Raw genomic sequence first — 22,492 nt, forward strand, 5'->3', positions numbered from 1 at the left:
CTAAACTGTATTAACAATGGAAAACAACCGTTCCTATAAGATTTGAAAAAAAATATTTTCAATAAATATAAAATAGCATAAAAAATATTATAACTTATTCTATTAATTAGTCATAGCATTGATATTCACCTGTTTTGCATCAGCTATTTCATCCACTTCAAACGTGACAATCATTCAAATGAAACAAATCATTACCACCGTATTTTGCATCAGCTATTTCATCCACTTCAAACGTGACAATCATTCAAATGAAACAAATCATTACCACCGTAAAAAATGTAACTTGATCAATTAAAAAAAAACGTGACAATCATTCAAATGAAACAAATCATTACCACCGTAAAAAATGTAACTTGATCAATTAAAAAAAGAACTAAGAACTGTTTGATACAAGTCGTGCGAGCAAATCCAAAAATTGATGAACAATCACAAAATTTTTAATTTGGACCATCAATTTATAAGGTTCCCAACTGAGGCTCTGAGTTCTATCAGTCTGTGTCATATGGAAATAGCTTGCAAATCCTTGCAGCATCCCCTTCATGGAGTTTTATGCTTCTCTCTTAGCAGAAGTTACTGGGTCTGAAAAATCACCTCCTGGAGGAGAAACAGCACCAACAATTGTGACGCTACCAGTCCGGTCTGGACCACCAAGACATTTCACTTTACCAGCACGCTCATAGAAGGAGGCTAAACGTGATGCCAGATATGCAGGATAACCACTGTCTGCAGGCATTTCCGCCTGAAATAATCAACATTGATCAAGAAGTGCCATGTGCCAGACTTGATGTACTCAATTCTCATATCGAATATGTAAACAAGAAAATATAGAAGTAACATAAAAAATATATAGGTAGCAAAAGTATGATGAAAAATAGAATGGAAGTCAAAAACAGTAAAGAAAAAATTTGTTAGCGGATAAAATAATCTGTAGAAAATTGGGTTAAACAAGACAACTATATTTGAAAGTCAGCTTCCTTTTCCAATTTTCCACATTGGATAAAGTGATAAACCTTTGGATCCTATCTTGAATGACTACTAACTAAGCAAAGGGAAAAGGCAAATACAATCCACTTTTCAGTTTCCAATCATCATTCGAATCCAAAGGAATCAAGAAAATGAGAAGGAAAAGCACCATTAACATATGTACACATTTAGAGTTTTTTTACACATAGATAACCTAAGATTTAAGAATTCCTCTTATCAAGTACATATTAATCACCATTGCGACCTAGCTATCTCAGAGGTAAAGGGGTTGTGAAGGTCCTACTTTAAAACCAGGCTATCTGTGACCTTTACTCAGGAAAAGGTATGTATTAATCAGAGTTGGAAGAGAGCCAGAGGTCGTATCTATGGGTGGTGAGAAAAGATAGAGAATATGATATACCTGCATTCAATCATTGTGTTTGTCTGTTTAATCCAACCATGGCTTGAAAGCTAGACACTATCCTTTGCATTTCTTGCATTTGATAATCTCTTTCTTCTTTTTCCCGTGCCTTTTCTCTTTCCGCTTCCTCAGCTCTTTTCTGTATCTCCTCATGTAACTCTTGAATTTTCTTATTAGCAACATATAACTCTTGGATTTTCTGGTTAGCAACATCTAGCTCTTCTTGAAGTTGAGAGTTGTTTATACTACTCTCGACGTTATAGGATGTATTCAAGTTTTCATATTCTCCTCTAAACAACACACAATCGTTACAACATGCATGTATCTTGTCGCACTTTAAGCCCATTTCATCCATCACCTTCTTTGCTTCATACCATGTCTTTGGCACGAGATTGTCCTCAGGTAAAAGGTCTTTAAGCAGCTCAAGAAGACTGGAGAGTGACTTATTGCTCCATTTATTCAAACACTTAATTTGAAACAAACGAACAATAAAAGATAATTTTGAGTACTTCTGACAATTAGGATAAAGTGGTTTCTTTGCATCCTCGATCAAACTTTCAAAGTTTTTTGCATTCCTATCTCTTCCTGTTCTATTTAATGAATCTGAAGTCGTGTCATTTTCATAAGCCAAAGACGATGGATAAATAGATGTTAACATTCCTGCCATGTCATCTCTTGATGGAAGCACATTAATTGTTTCCTCCCGGTGCCTCTTTCGATTTTCACCATGAAAATACCATTTAGTGTAGCCATGTACAAAACCATTCTTGACTATATGCATTTTAATGGTTTTCGTATCATAGCTATATCGGTTTTGACATTTTCTGCATGGACAACATACATTGGACCGGCGTTCCACCGAATGCTGAAGTGCAAACTCAATGAAACAATCGACTCCAGCTATAAAAAAATCTTCAAAGCGTTCATTTTCTTCCTTATACATCCAACTCCTATCGACAATGTAATTGTGTTCCATCTCTCGAGGTATCTAATAGAGTAATTGACATATAAAATACATTATATTCATTTCAAAAGGAAAAGATTATGGGTAAAATTGCATATAATAGTCATGGAAAAGGTGTAAATGGCCTATTGTCATATAAATATATAAAGTGGAGTCTCTTAAATTGACATGTATAAATACCAAATTGAATAAATAAGCATACATCAGCGTAAAAATTCTGTTTATGTTAGAATCCATCACAAACTTAATCCCTCAGCCAAAACAGTAATCTAAATTTGATCAAAACGGGGTAAGAAATTCAACCCATTCCGTCCAATTTTAGTGTTTCAGCAAGGAATCAATCAAAACCCTAATTCTTCAACGAAGCCTAAAACCCACAAATAAAACTCCCACCAAAACACTGAAAACCCTAATCCCAACAGAAATTAGCAGATTTAGAGGTCAAGTTCAAAACTATACCGAAGGATTTCAATCCTCAGTGGTTGAAAATTAGCAGAAATTAACAGTTTCAATAAGCTTTAATAGCAACGGTTTAATCAATTAACCGTTACTATAAAGGGCTTTTGTAGTAGTGATAGTTTTCAATCATATTTACATAGATAGAAATCTCATTCCCAAGTAAATACATCCAATATTTTCTTAATACAGAACAATTAGACTAGTCTCAACTTCTTGAGATTTGATGTTTTCATTTGCATCTAATAAATCTTTGAACAAACGCACAGAGAGAAGAGAGTTCCAGTTATTAATAAGCAATGCAATGCCTCAAATCGCAAGGATCTTTCAGGATCTTTTAAAATTTATGTAGCCTGCTAAGCTTTCCATATGCCAAATTAAAACAACAAGAATAGAATTATTTATTGTCTCACAATTCTTCATAAAATTATCCACTTTTCACGTTTAGATGTAATCTTTGTAGCTGAAATACTTAGTAAGGTCAACACTTAATCATTTAAAAAAAATCAACGACCTACTATCTCAGATAAATTAGCATAAAATATGAAGGCATGCTGAAAGTAGACGGCAGTTTTGAAATTTGTCAATAAATAATCAAGTCCATGCAGGTGTGCAAAGGTAAAAGAGGCAATTACATTAGAAACCAGCAAGAATGACAATGAACAATTTAGCTGTGAGAATATTAATTTAAACCTGAAGAAGTTTTCCACAATCCAAGAGTATGATCTATGCATGATTGAATGTGCAAACCTAATGGCTCTATATCTGTTATTAGACATTTATATATCTTGTAGTAATATCATATTTTGCAGGTTGGAGGACCCTATTGGGATGTTCCTGTTGGAAGAAAAGACTCTAAAACCGCAAGTTTGGAATTAGCTAATTCTGATATACCAACTCCTGATCAAGGCCTCCTTCCTCTCATCACCAAATTCTTTGAGAAAGGCCTCTCAGTCACAGATATGGTAGCTTTAGTTGGTATATTTCTTCTATTATAACCCCCCTAAATTCTACTGTCAATATCTGCACAAGCTCTCACTATTACGACTACCCACACTAAATGCAGTAAGATCTTAATGTTGTGTGTCACAGGTGCACACACCATTGGAATGGCTCGATGTGTCAATTTCAGGGACAGAATCTTAGGGGATGACTTTAAACTTACATTACATTACAATCCAGCATCAGAATTATATATCAACAAGCTAAAATCAACCTGCGCCAAATGTGCAACATCGCCGGTGACTGGAAGCACAGTAATTAGTTCTGTAGCAAAACAGACTTTTTGTGGTGTCTAGAGGACAGGGGAACGCTGAAGGTAAGGTTACTTACAGAGAAGGAATTTCTTTCAAACAAGAAGGGTTGGAGCTGAAGAATGTCAAGTTTGAATCATGTGGAGGACAAGAAATCTCGAAAACAACTATCTCTAGCAACTTGAACTTGGCATGTAGTAAATCTGTAAAGCCAGAGCCACCTACAGAGCGACCCGAAAATCAATCTCAAGTAAATGCTAGGAATTCTGAACATATTACATTTTAAAAAACTTAAGCAATAACTTCAGATTCTGTCAAGAGAAACAATGTATATGGACATACAAAATCTAAGGAACCACAACATACTCTTTAAACAAATAATTTAAAAATCATAAAGCAAAAAAATCAAATATATAATCTTACCTGTAAAAGAATTGTAGAGAAGCACGTCCTTTAGAACACGATCAAGAATTTTCCAGTTAGAAAATTAGGATTCCTCTGTAAAAAAAAGGTAAATAAAAATAGAAATTGATAAGGATAATTTATATTAGATACTAAAATAAAACCATGACAAAAGAACTATTTTTTGAAAGTCCTAAAGATATATTCAAATTGTATGCGTTTTCTTGGAAATTTTTACTTGGCACATATTAATTCTCAAATTAATCAACATGAAATTAGAGAATTACTGATATTTTGCAATAAAAGCTCTAGTATCCACAATTTTAAGGATTATTAATTTGAAGGACAAATTTTCAAAACCGACCCTTTTGGGTTTTTAATTGCAAAAAACGACCGGTTTTGAAAATATTTACAAAAACCGACCTGTTTTCAGCCAGGGGCTGAAAACAGGTCGGTTTTTGTAATTTTTTTTGGGAAACTTCACGGGAGTTGAACTCCCGTGAAGTTTTTCTCATAACAAAACTTCACGGGAGTTGAACTCCCGTGAAGTTTGGGAATTTTTTTTTTAAAAACCGACACAGTTTCAACCAACTGGGTCGGTTTTTATAAATAAGATTGAAATGGGTCGTTTTTTGCAATTAAAATCCCAAAGTGGTCGGTTTTGAAAATTTGTCCTTAATTTGAAAGACCAAATAAAAAAATAGAATTACAACAATTAATATGAAAAAATGTCCAATTTTTACAAACCCATCAAGAATAACAAACTCCTTGAAGATCCAAGTCCAAAATTCAATCTTCAAACAAGATGAGAATATAAATTCCCAAAAAGAGTAAAGGCATCAAATTACTTTTCACCATGGGGAAAGCAGAGCGTTGATGTTGATCAACAAGCACGAAAAAAATAAAAACCAAATCTAATTCAGCAATACTACTGAGAGAAAAGAAATAAATCAAAGATTAAGAAAGATTTGTGATGAGCGATTTAGAAGTAGAAGAAGAGGCGGTTCTACCTGAGCGAGTGGGAGCAGAGAACTGTTAGGGTTTCCTCTATTTCCTAATTTCTTGAAGCGGGTCGGTAGAGATCGGAGGGAAAAAGGGGGAAATTTTCTATAAATTGGAGGGAAAAGAGTAGAGATCAGAGGGAAGGAGGGGAAATTTTTCCATCAATCGGAGGGAAAAAGGGAAAAATCGGAGGGAAAAGGGGAAAAGATCGTAGAGATCGGAGGGGAAAAGGGGAAAGATTTTTGGTTGATGAATTGAGAGGCGCGATCATTTTCCTTTCCCATATTTTTTAAAGAAATATCTTATTTTATAATTAAACTAATTAAGATTTTAGATGGGTCCCTTTCAAATAGAAAGGTATTATAAGAACCGCTTAAATTAGGTTCTATTAGAAACGATTAACTAAAGTATTGTTACTAATAGGACCTTTTGTAGTAGGGGCATTTCATTCAGATGCAACTGCATGCCTAATTTATATATTCTAATCAAATGTAGGAAAATTTTATTTTTCCATCGTGGAATTGTCTGCATTAGCTTTAAAAAGGTGAAGATCTAGTAAAGAACTCCTCATGACAAAGTTGGAGATGGTTTTATTCGGGTTTGGTTTTCTGCGATTTAATTCTGAATGGTTTGGTGATGCCAATATTCTTATTTCGTAGACGTATATAAAAAATGCCTACGACCATTTAATTTTTGAAACAGTGGTTGTGAACTCAAACGACAATATTATTGATTAAAGACTGACATGTTGGATTTAATCTAATAAATCTATTTGTGGGCACATATGATTAATCATTGTGTATTGCTATCTTTCAGGATAACCCACTGAAGTGATCAATTAAGTTGGGTTAATTTGGTATTTAAATGATCATGGGGTCATATGTGCAGATACCAGGTTGTAATTGTAATTTATTGAGGGGCTAAATTACAAAAGTACAACATCTATAAATAAGGGGTTATGGTCCCTAACCTAGGGTTACATTCTCTAATTCTCTACACCCCCATCTAGCTAGAGAAATTCGGCTAAAGAGAAAACCCTAAGGTTAGAAGATCCAAAACCCAAAATCAAGATCAAGCAATGGATTCAGGTATAAGCTTCCGCTCTCTTTTGATTTTGTTAATCTCTTTGAATTAATCATGGCTATATGGTTTTAGATCTCAAGTTTTATGATGTAGATCTAACAAGTGGTATCAGAGACACCTTGATTAATTCTTAGGGATTTAAGTTTTATTGGGTTTTTGATCTTAAATCTCTGGTTAAAGATTCATTTTTGGGTTCGGATGAACAGTAATGTTCTCGGATGAACAGTAACGAAAATTTTTTTCGGGTGAACAGTAAAGTATTTTTTCCGGATGAACAGTAACTGAAAAATCGCCGGTGAACAGTAGCTTTTGGGAATTTTTCTTTGATTTTTCCTTCAATTTTTCCAATTCTGGATCTGTTTTGAAAATAAAAATCAAAGGTTTTTTTGGTTTGTCGGCGGCGGTTTCAATTTGAAACCCTAAGGGTTCATGGCGAAAATTAAGGAGGTGGTTACCTCAAACGAACCTCGCGTTTGTTCAATTTTAACCGAGTTAGAGAAACCCTAAGGTTAGAAGATCCAAAACCCATCTCAAGGTTCATCCATGGATTCAGGTATAAGCTTCCGCTCTTTTGATTTTGTTAATCTCTTTGAATTAATCATGGCTATATGGTTTTAGATCTCAAGTTTTATGATGTAGATCTAACAAGTGGTATCAGAGCCACCTTGATTAATTCTTAGGGATTTAAGTTTTATTGGGTTTTTGATCTTAAATCTCTGGTTAAAGATTCAATTTTTGGGTTCGGATGAACAGTAATGTTCTCGGATGAACAGTAACGAATTTTTTTTTCGGATGAACAGTAAAGTATTTTTTTCGGGTGAACAGTAACTTTTGGGAATTTTTTGGATTTTTCTTTGATTTTTCCTTCAATTTTTTCCAATTCTGGATCTGTTTTGAAAATAAAAATCAAAGGTTTTTTGGGTTTGTCGGCGGCGGTTTCAATTTGAAACCCTAAGGGTTCATGGCGAAAATTAAGGAGGTGGTTACCTCAAACGAACCTCGCGTTCGTTCAATTTTAACCGAGCTTCGCGCTCAACGAACCTCGCGTTCGTTCTAAGGTGAACCTCGCGTTCAACTCAGGTGAGCGTCAAGCTCAATTTTAACGAACCTCGCGTTCGTTCTAAGGTGAACCTCGCGTTCAACTCAGGTGAGCGTCAAGCTCAATTTTTTTAACGAACCTCGCGTTCGTTCTTCAGACGAACCTCGCGTTCGTACTTCAGACGAACCTCGCGTTCGTACTTCAGACGAACCTCGCGTTCGTACTTCAGACGAACCTCGCGTTCGTACTTCAGACGAACCTCGCGTTCGTACTTCAGACGAACCTCGCGTTCGTACTTCAGACGAACCTCGCGTTCGTACTTCAGACGAACCTCGCGTTCGTGCTTCAGTCGAGCCTCGCGTTCGAACTTCAGACGAACCTCGCGTTCGTACTTCAGACGAACCTCGCGTTCGTACTTCAGTCGAACCTCGCGTTCATTTTTTAAACGAACCTCGCGTTCGTTCCCAAGTTGAACCTCGCGTTCTTTTATCAAACGAACCTCGCGTTCGTTCATTTTCAGACGAACCTCGCGTTCGTGCTTAAGTGAGTCTCGTACTCAATACAGTCGAACCTCGCGTTCGAAGTTAAGGGAACTTCGTGTTCATTATGGTTAAGCCTCGGCTTTTCATGGGTCCACTTTGGTATACTTAATTTATTCAATTAAGTTATGGGCCCTAATTAAGCTGTGAGACCCCAATTAAGTTTTTGGAAATTCAGTTGATTTAAATTAAAACTTTTTAATTTAAATCTAATTTGGTTTTTAATCAATTATTTAATTCAAATATTATGACACTAAGGTATTAAGGTTGTCTCTCACTCCAATTGATTAATTGAAACAAGAAGTTGCCAAAGTAACCTCTCTTGTGTAGATTGTTCATGAGGAATGTGAGATGTTTGTGTGTATGCTTTCGTGTAAATATTTAATCGGCCCAAAGGAAGGTTAATATTTATTTAGACTGTATACACATCTGCGATGATAAGCGTGTGACAATTATAAGGTTTACATGTGAATAATGAATCGATCCAAAGATAGTTTCATTATTTGACATGAGTTATTGTCAATGTTTGATCATTGCAACAAGGTATCACTTACAAGTTAATATTACTGTCCAAAGACTTGATATTAATGTTGTGCCGGTATCTTGGATGGGGATTGTCATTATTTGAATTTTATTGATTATGGTTATTGATGTGAGCATTTTTGTTTTATTTCAGCTAATGCATCTGCTGCAACAATTTCTGCTAACATCAACTCAATTCCCATGCTAAATGGGACAAACTTCAAGGTTTGGAAAGAGAACATATTAATTGTTCTTGGCTGCATGGATCTTGACTATGCATTAAGAACTGAACAACCCCAACCTCTCAATGCGGATAGCACTCCTGATGCAAAGAAGGAGCATGAGAAGTGGGAGCGTTCAAATCGCATGAGTCTTATGATCATTAAGCGCGGCGTTCCGGAAGCCTTCAGGGGCATAGAATCCGAAGGGATTACTAAGGCTAAAGATTTCCTTGCCGAAATTGAGAAGCGTTTTGCGAAAAACGATAAGGTAGAAACAAGCACGCTTTTAGCTCGCTTGATTTCAATGAAGTATAAGGGCAAAGGAAATATCAGGGAGTACATTATGGAAATGTCTCATATTGCTTCAAAGCTTAAGGCACTTAAACTCGATCTTTGTGACGAGTTATTAGTGCATCTGGTTTTGTTGTCTCTTCCTGCACAGTTTAACCAATTTAAGGTCAGTTATAACTGTCAAAAGGAGAAATGGACTCTAAATGAGCTCATTTCATACTGTGTGCAAGAAGAAGACAGGTTGAAGCAAGATAAGACAGAAAGTGCTCATTTGGCCTATGCCTCTAAGGATAAGGGCAAGAAAAGGAAGAATGATAAGGAAGCTGCTAAGGGTCCAGTTGAGAAGAAACAACATAAGGATAATCAGGGTTGTTTCTTCTGTAAGAAGCCTGGACATGTAAAGAAGGACTGTACAAAATATCACGCCTGGCGTGATAATAAGGGTACGTTCCTTGCTTTGGTCTGTTCTGAGGTTAATTTAGCTTCAGTACCTAGAAACACTTGGTGGTTAGACTCTGGTGCTACTACTCACATAAGTGTTTCTATGCAGGGTTGCATGAGCTACCGAAAGCCAAGTGATGTTGAAAGACACATCTTTGTGGGCGACGGACAATCGGTAGATGTGGAAGCAATTGGGCACTTTAGGTTGTTGTTAGGAACTGGTTATTATTTGGATTTAAAAGATACTTTTGTAGTACCGTCTTTTAGACGGAATTTGGTTTCTGTTTCTGTATTGGACAAATCAGGTTATTCTTGTTCATTTGGAAACAGTCAATTCAGTTTATCTTTTAATTCAAATGTTGTGGGAACCGGTTACTTGAGTATTTATGACAACCTATATTTGCTTGATACAATTGCTTCTTACAATGAATCCTTGCATGTGGAATCACGTGGTACTAAGCGTAAATTAAATAAGGAAAATTCGGCGACATTATGGCATAAGCGCTTAGGTCATATCTCAAAAGGTAGAGTTGAGCGTCTTGTGTCTGATGGCATTTTGGATTCTCTTGATTTTTCGAACTTCAACGTATGTGTTGAATGTATCAAGGGAAAACAGACCAAAGTGAAAAGATTAGGTGCTAACAGATCTTTGGATGTCTTAGAATTGATACATACGGATATTTATGGGCCATTCCCTACGGAATCCTGGAATGGTCAACAATATTTTATATCATTCATAGACGATTACTCACGTTATGGGCACCTATATCTTATTCATGAAAAATCTGAGTCTCTGGACATGTTCAAAGCCTATAAAGCTGAAGTTGAGAATCAACTCAACAGAAGAATTAAAACCGTCAGATCTGATCGTGGTGGTGAGTACTACGGTAGATATGATGGTTCAGGTGAACAACGTCCAGGACCATTTGCTAGATACCTAGAGAAATACGGTATCGTCCCATAGTACATCATGCCGAGTTCACCTAGCATGAATGGTGTAGCTGAAAGACGAAACAGGACTCTTAAGGATATGGTAAGAAGTATGATTGCTCATTCTTCGTTACCAGAGTCTCTCTGGGGAGAAGCACTTAAGACAGCAGCTTACATTCTGAATAGAGTACCAAGTAAAGCAGTTGCTAAAACACCTTATGAGCTTTGGACTGGTCGAAAGCCCAGTTTAAAGCATTTACATATTTGGGGATGTCCAGCTGAGGCAAGGCCTTATAGGCCAAATGAAAAGAAATTGGACTCCAAAACAGTTAGCAGCTACTTTATTGGATACTCTGAACGCTCTAGGGGCTATAAATTTTATGATCCCACTATAAGGAATATTTTTGAGACGGGAACAACAACATTCTTTGAGGATGTTGAGTTTGGGGGGAGAAATAAGGTTAGAGACATTAGTTTTGAGGAGGAATTGGCTTCAGATCCAATCCATACAGTTACTTTTGACAATATTCAGGTTCCTATACCTGTTGTTGCTCAAGAAGTAAATCCGGAACCTCAAGATGATAATGTTGAACAACTCCCTGTTCCAGAAGAACAAACTCAACAACCTCAAGAACCAGTGCCATTAAGGAGATCCACGAGAGAAAGGAGAAATGCTATTCCGGATGATTATATTGTATTTCTCCAAGAACATGAGGAAAGTAGTGGAATGTTAGAAGATGATCCAATCAACTTCTCTCAGGCCATGAAAAGTTCTAACTCTCAACAGTGGATTGATGCCATGAATGAAGAGTATAAGTCTATGCAAGACAATAAGGTTTGGGAACTTGTCCCATTGCCAGAAGGTGCAAAACCAATTGGTTGTAAATGGATTTTTAAAACCAAGCGGGATGCAAACGGTAATGTGGAGAGGTATAAGGCGCGTCTTGTGGCTAAAGGCTATACTCAAAAGGAAGGCATTGATTATACAGAGACTTTCTCTCCGGTTTCATCGAAAGACTCTTTCAGAATAATCATGGCACTTGTTGCTCATTATGATCTTGAGTTACATCAGATGGATGTTAAGACTGCATTTCTCAATGGAGACATTGATGAGATGATTTATATGGTGCAACCAGAAAACTTTGTGTCAGGAGACCCAAAGAATATGGTTTGCAAATTAAGGAAATCCATCTATGGACTCAAGCAAGCTCCTCGTCAATGGTATCATAAGTTTCAACAAATAGTTATCTCGTTCGGTTTTGAGATGAACATTGTTGATGACTGTGTATATCACAAGTTCAGTGGGAGTAAGTATATTTTTCTGGTTCTGTATGTGGATGACATCTTGCTTGCCACTAATGATATAGGCATGTTGCACGAAACCAAGAGATTTCTATCAAAGAATTTTGAGATGAAAGATCTTGGGGACGCCTCTTTTATATTAGGGATCCAGATACATCGAGATCGCTCTCGGGGTATTCTTGGATTATCACAAAAGAGCTATATCGATAAGGTACTTAAAAGGTTTGGCATGCAAGATTGCAGACCAGGTGACACCCCTGTTGCTAAAGGAGACAAGTTTAGTCTCAATCAGTGCCCTAAAGGTAACCTTGAAATTCAGGAAATGCAGAAGATTCCTTATGCTTCGGCTGTAGGAAGTCTAATGTATGCTCAGGTATGTACGCGTCCGGATATTGCGTACATTGTTGGGATGTTAGGCAGATACTTAAGCAACCCTGGTATGGATCATTGGATAGCAGTCAAAAGGGTTATGAGGTATCTTCAGAAAACAAAAGATTACATGCTCACATACAGAAAATCAGAGAAATTAGAGGTCATTGGGTATTCGGACTCTGATTTTGCTGGATGCCAAGATAGCAGGAAGTCTACATCAGGCTACATTTATATGTTAGCAGGAGGAGCTATATCATGGAAAAGTGTCAAACAAACACTAGTAGCTTCCTCCACTATGGCAGCAGAATTTGTAGCTTGCTATGAGGCATCCAATCAGGGAATATGGCTGCGAAATTTTGTCACGGGACTGCGCATTTTGGAAAATGTTGAAAGACCACTAAGGTTATATTGTGACAATAAATCTGCAGTAATGTATTCCAATAACAACAGGAGCTCAACTAAGTCAAAACATATTGACATTAAGTTCCTGGTTGTGAAAGAAAGGGTACAGAGTGGACAGATATCCATAGAGCACATTGGGACAAACTCCATGATAGCTGATCCTCTTACTAAGGGATTGCCACCTAAGGTCTTTCATGAGCATACTGCTCATATGGGTGTGGTATTATTTGAGGATATTATGTTTTAGTGGGAGTTTGTATTTGTGGTGCTTTATGTTTGTTTGTATTGTCTGATCAGAATAAAGTTTTCAGTTAAGACACTCTGTTACATTATGTTTGGTTTTGACCTCACTAAGGAGGACCAGTTGAAAATAGACATGTACTGATCACATTGCATGTAATTTTCATGCTGCACATCCATGATTGATCTATGTCATTTGATTGTATTGGTATATGTGACCATTGATGGGTCAAGTCACGATAAATGTGACGAAGGCCGCTTTGATCCTATATTGATATAGTCAATGGACGAGATTGTTCGGAAATATCATTTCAGTGATAGCAATTTTTGAGCTCATAAGGTTATACACAATTTAAGGAATCATATGGTGCCCAAGTGGGAGATTGTTGGATTTAATCTAATAAATCTATTTGTGGGCACATATGATTAATCATTGTGTATTGCTATCTTTCAGGATAACCCACTGAAGTGATCAATTAAGTTGGGTTAATTTGGTATTTAAATGATCATGGGGTCATATGTGCAGATACCAGGTTGTAATTGTAATTTATTGAGGGGCTAAATTACAAAAGTACAACATCTATAAATAAGGGGTTATGGTCCCTAACCTAGGGTTACATTCTCTAATTCTCTACACCCCCATCTAGCTAGAGAATTTCGGCTAAAGAGAAAACCCTAAGGTTAGAAGATCCAAAACCCAAAATCAAGATCAAGCAATGGATTCAGGTATAAGCTTCCGCTCTCTTTTGATTTTGTTAATCTCTTTGAATTAATCATGGCTATATGGTTTTAGATCTCAAGTTTTATGATGTAGATCTAACATGACATCAATGTTATTCTTTTACGTTACATTGCTTGAATTAACTCTATTCCAGTAATTTATATATAGTTCTTACTCGTTACTTGCATTGCCTTGCAAAATTATATATACAGGCAACAATGTGCTTATAAATGCAATGTGCTTATAAATGTTATTAGTCGTACATTTGAGGTTTGGTGAGACGAGTTTCGTGAGAGATGAACTTGTATAAATTTCGATTAATGGATTAAATAGCGTGTGGTATTTCTAACTGTGGCTATGCATTTAGATTTATTTATGTTAGATATAAAAGATTGAGTTAGGAACATGAAATAATTTGATAAACTATATACGCTTCTATTTATGTACTAATTAGCATGTGATTCACAAATGTGGGGATTATGTTTTAATATTTGTTTACGTTAGCTAGCATGAAGCTTTTATGTGCATGCAACAATCATTTGATCAAACTACTGTAATTGAGGATGACATTATTTTTTATATAACTTATAGTAGAGTCATCTACCTGCTTCCTCGATATTTTTCTTCAAAAAAGTTTATGATGTTAATATCCATGAATTCATAATATTTTTTGGAACTTTTTTGTCTATGGCTCCAACAAAACATTGCATTAAATTTTGATTCAATACGATTAAATTATGATATTAATAACATGCTAGCCTTTTACCCCCAAAAAAAGCTAACTTCACCATATCACAAAAAAATATTTTTGAATATTATTTGAAACAACCGCTTGATTCAAACGCTAGGTTTGACTTTTAACCGTTCAAAGTTTTGTTGTACGTATTTAACCTCCGCTTAATTTGAACGCTAACATTTTTTGTTACTAATTTAACCTCCGCTTGATTTTAACGCAGACCCATGTCTCACGCGCTTCTCACGCGGCCTCGCCCTTTTTATAAATCTGAGGACAGCCCGTTCCTCTCTTCGGATTCAAACTCAAAAATGAGAAGGGGAGAGAAAATTCTCCACGAATTGGTAAAATTCTCTCTTATTTCTCCGTGCTTAATTTTTTTATTTCTTAGTTTCTAGCTGGAAAGTCGCAGGATATTGGATGAAAGGAAAAGATCAATCTCACATTTGTTTATAATTTTAATTCTTCGTTTATTTTCTTTACGAATTAGTCTAGAGAAATGGCGGCCACGAACGAAAGAAAACCCTAACTACCGAGTAAGATTCTGGCTCCTTTGCTTCTATTTCTTTCTTTTTTTCTTAATTGAAAAACCCGAATTTTATTTGACGACTTCATCAGGTTGCTACAAAAGATCGCATCTTTTCTGAGGTATTCTCCAATCTCTCCCTTAATCTGGGTTTCTGAGCAATTAAGGGTTCCTTAGGTAGGATCTGATCTAATATACACTAAAATACTAGGGGGGACTAGGGGGGTTGAATAGTATTATTTTAAAATTTATGCAAAGTAGATTATAAATTACAAGAAAGATAGCAACAATCACAGAAATTTGCAATCACAAACACAAGCTTTTATACTGGTTCCACCTCCCCGGTGTACATCCAATCCCCAAACGAATCCCGCTTGAAAGTTCCACTACGATTTAAAAACTATTACAAAATCAAAAAGAAAACCTGACCAATTTGCAAGACCATGCAAATTGCACGTAATCTCTTCACCAAGAGATCACAACTCTCGCACCCGAGAGAACTTTTCTTGAATCAACAACACAATTCCTATAAGCCTTGATTGTGTAGTGATGTGCAGCAGTGGCTTTAGGAATGTTTTTAATATCTGAAAGTTGCCTAAATAAGTTGTATATTGGATGAAGATCAAAGGCTAACTTAGAGAATACTTTTCTCAACACTTAGTGAAAAATTTGAATGTTTTTAACTCTTGAGAATGCACAAATATTGAATCTTATAGATAGGAATGATTAGTAGCAATTACTGAACTTGTAACCTATTTATAGCCATTGAAAAGACAAGTTTTCAATGCCAATTAACGGAACAAAACGGCTAAAAACAGTCACAAATTCAAATTCTGAAATGTCAGAAAACTATCACTGTAGTTGACTAATAGTCGTTGGAGTCGACTACACTGAGTTAGAACATACTCTGTTAATTCAAGATATTTCTTAGTAGTCGACTACACTGGTCATTAGTCAACTACTATGTAAAAGACAAAGTCTGGAATTCAAATTCAAAGCATGGCCTGTTGTTGTCCCAAAGAAAGTATGTGTTATATTTACCAGAAGAAGCAGGTCTCTTGGAATGCAAACCTACAAGCACCCTAATGAAGGTACATATTGATTTGTGGCGTGATAATAGCTCTCTACTAGATGATGCTGGACGATATAGGAGACTGATTGGGAAACTAATATATTTGACAGTTACTAGACCTGATATTACCATTACAATAGGTGTACTAAGCAGGTTTATGCACAAACCTAGAGAGGTTCATTGGACAGCAGCTCTGAAAATTTTGGCATATGTCAAAAGTTATCCTGATAAGGGATTACTATATAAGAAGCATGAACTTACTCACATTTCTGCTTTCTCTGATGCTGGCTACGCAGGAGACATGAGAGACCGAAAGTCAACCTCAGGATTCTGTACTTTTGTTGGAGGTAATCTTGTGACTTGGAGAAGCAAGAAATAAGATATAGTATCACGGTTTAGTGCAGAGGCCGAATATAGAGCAATGACTCACACTGCTTGTGAGATGGTGTGGCTACGAAAGTTTATGACAGAACTTGGTTTTGTTCAGCCTGGACCCATGTCAATGTATTGTGACAACCAGTTTGCCATTTACATTGCACAGAATCCTGTGTTTCATGAGAGGACAAAAAAAAAAACATATTAAAGTTGACTGTAATTTTATCAGAGATGCTTGGGAGAAGAAGATAGTATCTCTCATATTCACCCCATCCTCACAGCAACTTACTGATATTCTTACCAATGCTACTTCTTTAAAGATGTTCTCTACTATATGTGACAAGCTGTGCATGGTGGATATCTATGCTCCAACTTGAAGGGGAGTGTTAAATTAAATATTGGGTTAGTATTGGGTATTGGGTTAATGGGCTGTAACCCGTTACCTTTAACCCTATTTGTATGACTATATATATCTCTCTTATTATCTTAATGAAATTAATTAGGGTTTTGATCTCTTTCTACAGTTATATATGATTATCATCCGATATGATAACCTGATATTTTTTACATATCCTCGATATGTACCCGATTTCCGCAATCCGTTATGAATTTTGGTCGTCTGATATTTCCGTTATATCTAATATTTAATACATTGCGGACACGTACGAACATGGTCCTAACACCTAAAAGCCTATAACTTATCTTGGAGGATGTTTGGGCATTCACAGCTAAGGAGAAATTTTATCATTTTATGCTTGGTAACTTTATTGAAGCAGCTTTTGATGTTCAACTTGAAGGCTAATATGATGTATATTATTATTTTTATTTTTAGTATCTCTAATGTATTGCAGGTCCGTTTTAAAAAATAGGAGCTTATTACTAACTGCGTGGTGAGCTAGTTTTGTTTCTATGCCGTTCATCAACTTCTTAATTCACATTACTATATGGTTCCAAAAGCATGTAGGTTATCTTGTAGGATGTTGAGGTGCTTGTGGCTAAGGAGACAAACCTTATGCTTGATAATTTCACAGGTTTTAGTATTCAAATTGAAGGCTAATATGATTTATGTTAGGTTTTGATTGCATCTACCTTACTGCAGGTTTTTGAGAATAAGAGCTTAGACTAGCTGCAGGTTACTATAAGATAATTCATTTCTATCGCATTCATGTACTTCTTTATAAGCATTATCATCTGGCCTTAAAAGCCTGCAAGTTATCTTGTAGGATGTACTTCTTTATAAGCATTATCATCTGGCCTTAAAAGCCTGCAAGTTATCTTGTAGGATAATCAGGCATTTGGAGCACAGGAATAACCCTATGCTTAATTTAATAGTTAATAGCTTTACCTAGTAGGTTTTGGTATACAAATTGAGTGCTTATATGATTTTCCCCCTATTTTTGTTTCTTTAACCTATTCTTGTACCTTGTAGTTACGTAAGACTATAAGAGCTTGCTACTAACTGCAGAGCGAGATATTTTTTTATGTCTATGGCATTCGTTTATCTTTTTTTTTTAATTTTCTTTACTGTCTAGTCTTAAAATGAAGTATGTTTGTAGGATATGTAGGACTTTGTGTGGAGAATTTTTTGAAAAAGACATTTTTTGAAAATTAATTAGCAAAAGCTGACCATTTGCTAAATAATTAGCAAAATCGACCTCTTTTTGGCCACGTTATCAAGGCTAGACAAAAGGAGCTTGATTTTACAAAAAATCGTCTTTGAAATACATGGGACTAGTAATTCCATGTAATTAGCGAATGCTACCCACAGATTAAACTACTTCATTTCATTAGCCGGGCCTAATAGTATAAATAATAGAGACTTACATTTCCCCTAAAGAAAAATATGGGTTATCAGTCCTGTGTTCTCAACAAAGAAGAACAATACATTTGACAAACACGCGACTACATGTTTGACGAATACACAGGACTAATAGTCCTGTATATTTGTCGAGTATATATAACCGGCACAGCTGCCTCACTCTAATTCTTTTGATCGACCTCTCTTTCTCTCTCTCAATTCTCTCTCTCTCTCTCTCACAATTCTCTCTCTGATCGAGATCTCCCTCAAATTTCTCTTTTACATTCTCTCCAAACTGCGTTCATACCTCAAATCTCACCCGATTCTCTCCAATCTTCACTCCCTCAAATTTCTCTCTCCTTCTCTCTAACCCAAACCAAACCTCCTCCCCCAACTTTCTGTCTTGATTCACTCCAACACTGAGTGCTGCCGTCTACCTCGATTCTCTCCAACGGTGTTGAACTCCGACACTATCTAGCCTCTCTGACGCTAACAAGCTCTAATGCTATTGAGCTCTGACTCCTCATCAAGATGAAAATTTTCTCATTATGTATAGCTTCCAGTTTCATTTGTAATATGAAATAACCATATGTTTTGAATAATTTTATTTCAATTTCTATAAACAATGTGGTTTGGTTACAAGTAGGATTTAACTAGAAAATTGGTATCTTAAAATAGATATAGAGGGTTTGTCAATTGCATTTAACTAGAAATATGATATATAAAATTTAATATAAAAATTTCACACATTTTTAAAGTCTAATAGAAAATTTAATATGTGAAATGTAATAGATAGTATGCATATAATGGAATGTTAATCTTTTAGTTTCAATGGCAAATAGAATATCCATTATTTGCTTCTTTAATGGAAGACTGAGTGTTATAATGAATAATATGCCTATATACAAGGGAGGTTCTAGAAAAATATTCATGTTATCTAAATCATGCAATTTCGAAAATAATGAAGGAAATACACAAAGTTACTGGAATAAATCATGTAGAGTATGCACCTAAGGTGCTCTGAAACTATGCGATAAACAAGAATAGAACAATTGCTATAGAGATCACCAATAAATGTATTGATACATGAAACAACTTTCTAAAAAACAAATCTCAATTGAATTGTTCATTGATTTTTTTTTGATTTTCAGCGTTGTTTAATTTTCGAAAGCTCCGAGAGAGTTGTGTCCCATGCTTGAGTTAGAAAACAATTCGAGTGAATTGTGTCATCTCCAAGTGCCATGCACGTAGAAAATAATTTGAGTGAAGTAGCGTCGACTCAACTGCAACATTAAGCAGGCTTTCCCTTGGTGCAACATCAAGTGATAAGTTCGACAACACTTTGAGCCATGTTATGGGTCATTTACCGGTTGGTTCCACTATAGAAGAAGATGCATATGATTATGCTGAAGATGTTGAAGAAGATGAGTGACTTGATAGCATGCAGTGTGCTATTGGAGGTATCGATGAGGACACCTGTTGGATGGATGAATTTTGTGTAAACGACGATTGTGTGGAGTTTGAAGGAATGTTGCCAGAAGAGTTTTAGAATGAGTATTAGATAAATGCCTCGCAAGCTGAGTTTGTTAATGTTAGTTCAAATTTTGAATGACTTGAAGAACTTCACTTTCAAAAAGGAGATTTATTTGAGAACAAGGAGGCATTGACATTTACTATACGTGAATGGTCCATCAAGAAAATAGTCAAATTCAAGCTGGTGAAATCTAGTACTAAAAATGTAGTTGTTAGAATAAAAAATAAATGGCCAATTTACGATCTCTAGTTATTGCGGACTTCTTCTTACAAGTTGCAATTCGTCTATCAATGTCGATCATAAGGCAACAATTTTCTCTTATATCTTAAAGCTAATTATGCCCAAAGTAAGAAGAGAACTTGATCACTCTTGGTTAGATATTTACAAGAGTATACGATATGAGGAAAATAACCATATCTAAATATAAGGCATATGATGCACTGAGAAGGGTGTTAGCTAAACTCTTTGGAGATTAGGAGAAATCTTACAAATTATTTTTTTTACCAATTAAGAGGAAAAATCTGGTACCGAATATAAAATATTGTTTAAAGAGAACATTTGGTCCCGCTATCAATGGGTTCACACCTTGTCATATCATCCGCTTTTGAGCATTGATGGCACACATTTATGTAGCAAGTACAAAGGAGTGCTTCTGGCCGTAATCGGGGTAGGTGCAAATAGTGGTTTATTTTTCGTTGGTCTTTGTAGTTATTGAGGTAAAGTACACATTGAGTTGGAAGTGGTTTTTCAATGTATATACAGATTAATTCCTACTATCCAAAGTCCCATAATGATTACTTTATATCCAACAGGATAAAAGGAACTCTACGGGCGTTGCATGAGGGTTTTGAAGCACTACATCATCACTGCTATTGCTTGAGGCATACAAGAGATAATTTTTTAAAAGAACACAAAGAGGTTAATTTAGAACATCTATTGTGGCAAGTCGGGTGTGTAGCGAACGTATTAGTGTATGAGCACTGTAGGGAGAAAATTAAGTCACTGTCAGTAGAGGCACATAATTGGATTGAGCAAAACTTGAAGTCGCAATACGTAGATCGATAGGTGTTAAGCAAAGATGTGGGATATGCTATTGTATGATGACAACTAATTGCTTTGAGAGTTTTAATGGCGTACTCAAGGGTGCCTGGGCTATGCCAATTCGAGTCTTATTGCAAGGACATTTACCAGTTGAACGCATACTTTAACAAACAGTGTGGTGGTGGAGCACATTGGATGATGACGTACATCCTAAAAAATGAGAGCATCTTGTAGAAAAGCATCGTGTCTATAAAAGATCATGTAGAATTACTTCGTACAGTGATAATGAGTCAGAGGTTAAAGATTGTGAAAGAACTTATACCGTTTATCTCTTTGATCAAGACTGCAGGTGCACTTGTAACATACCTCAATTGCAAAAATTGCTATGTGAGCATGTCCTAGTGGCTGGTTTCAATCAAGATGATAGTGCTAGAATGCTTTCAGATCGGTAATGTCTGCTTGATATTCAACGAATCATTACCAAAAGACACAAGGAGAGTTTTCATCCTCTTGATGATAGTCGCTATTGGTCGGCATATGACAGACCAGATTTGTTACCACCTCAGTACAAAAGACAAGTGGGAGAATCCTGATCTGTGCGCATTAGAGGTACCATGGATCAAGGGCGAGCAGGAGTAGCAAAACGAATTAAGTGTAGCCAATGTTAATCAACAGAGTCATAATAGGTCTCGTTGTCCATCCAGAACAAGTAGATATCAATTAGTTGGTATTAACTTTTCTATGTTTAATTAATATTTTTTAACTTTATTAATTTAGCTGGTATTAATGTGTGATTAGTTGTATGTGCAGGTATGCACACTATGCGTCCTGGGCCAGATAGAGATGAGGTCATTCACGATCAGTCATGCCACCGTTTTGAGATTATATTATTTTTAGAAGTAACCAATTTGTTGAATACATGAAACAATTATTTATTTTGACTTAATTGCGTATAAATGTTGTTGATGATGTTGAGGCCACTGCAATGAGGATCTAGTACTTTCTGTCGCAAGAACAAATTGAGTACACACGTCTCTGTATCAGCGGATAGTGCAAAGGATTCATTGAGCTATGAATCGAACTCACAAGGATCTTCATGATGGTCGAGAGGTGATAGTGGAGGATCTCTTATGTGTCTTGCCCCGAGCCCGCGAACCCATTGGCGTTATGTAAGTCCTAGGACCCATAAAATGTAAGTTGTGTAATACATGATTTGGCTCAGCCCACTGCCAAAATTGACTAGTTAATTTCGCTCTCAATATCCATCCTTTAAACCATTCAATTGCTCAATCAATATCCAATGTGGGACTAAATCTTGGGTATCATAATCGCCCACCTTAATTACGCAACGTTCTCATCACAACATGACAATTGGTCCATCCCAATATCATCACCAGACAACGTGGACTCTAGAGGTGGCTCCTACAAGCTTCTAGATGTGGCTCCCACCGCACCTATGCGGTATGCACTTATTCTCGCATAGCACTTAGCTTCACATTTTCAGCTGGCTAACTACTCTGATACCATTTATCACGCCCTCAGCGCGCGAAACCCATTGGCTCAATATAAGTCATGGGACCCACAAAGTGTAACACATGATTTGGCTTAATTTACTGTCAAAATTGACTAGTCAATGTTACAGTTAGCTCTGAAGACCCACCATTTAAATCATTCAATCATCTCAAATCAATATCCGCTGCGGGACTAAATCTTCAGTATCACAATACACATGCGGACCAAATTGACGGAGACGAGAAGGGAGGAGCGATGATAAAGCTGGACCGTCATAATCCAACACAACTGGACAACAACCTCGTGCAAGTTCAGGTCCATGGAGGAGGAGGACAAT

The 22,492-nt window shown here is 36.2% G+C and overlaps 1 protein-coding gene and 1 long non-coding RNA gene across 7 annotated transcripts; one reads left to right on the forward strand and one right to left on the reverse strand.

Annotated features, from left to right (window-relative positions):
* Positions 332-5,750, reverse strand: LOC109839661. 6 transcript variants are annotated; one of them, XM_020408175.1, is made up of 5 exons: positions 5,470-5,750; positions 4,481-4,555; positions 4,137-4,278; positions 1,385-2,372; positions 332-739 (listed from the first exon to the last, which is right to left on the reverse strand). In XM_020408175.1, exon 4 carries the CDS (start codon positions 2,358-2,360, stop codon positions 1,395-1,397), a length of 966 nt encoding a protein of 321 aa, XP_020263764.1. In that variant the 5' UTR covers positions 2,361-2,372; positions 4,137-4,278; positions 4,481-4,555; positions 5,470-5,750; the 3' UTR covers positions 332-739; positions 1,385-1,394. The 6 variants fall into 6 exon arrangements, 4 of the variants coding, with proteins under 4 accessions (XP_020263764.1, XP_020263765.1, XP_020263768.1 ...); XR_002246685.1 differs by lacking the exon at positions 1,385-2,372; XM_020408176.1 differs by lacking the exon at positions 4,481-4,555.
* On the forward strand, positions 14,606-21,784 carry LOC109836216. Its single transcript, XR_002245875.1, has 4 exons — positions 14,606-14,641; positions 14,788-14,833; positions 14,916-14,945; positions 21,454-21,784. It is a non-coding gene; the product is annotated as an uncharacterized LOC109836216 (long non-coding RNA).

Source organism: Asparagus officinalis, chromosome 4 (genome assembly GCF_001876935.1).
Source record: "Asparagus officinalis chromosome 4, Aspof.V1, whole genome shotgun sequence".
NCBI classification, from domain to species: Eukaryota; Viridiplantae; Streptophyta; class Magnoliopsida; order Asparagales; family Asparagaceae; genus Asparagus; species Asparagus officinalis.

What these genes read in the sequence shown, in the direction of transcription:
- LOC109839661 (XM_020408176.1), bottom strand. Translation starts at nt 2,360, where the DNA reads ATGGAACACAATTACATTGTCGATAGGAGTTGGATGTATAAGGAAGAA.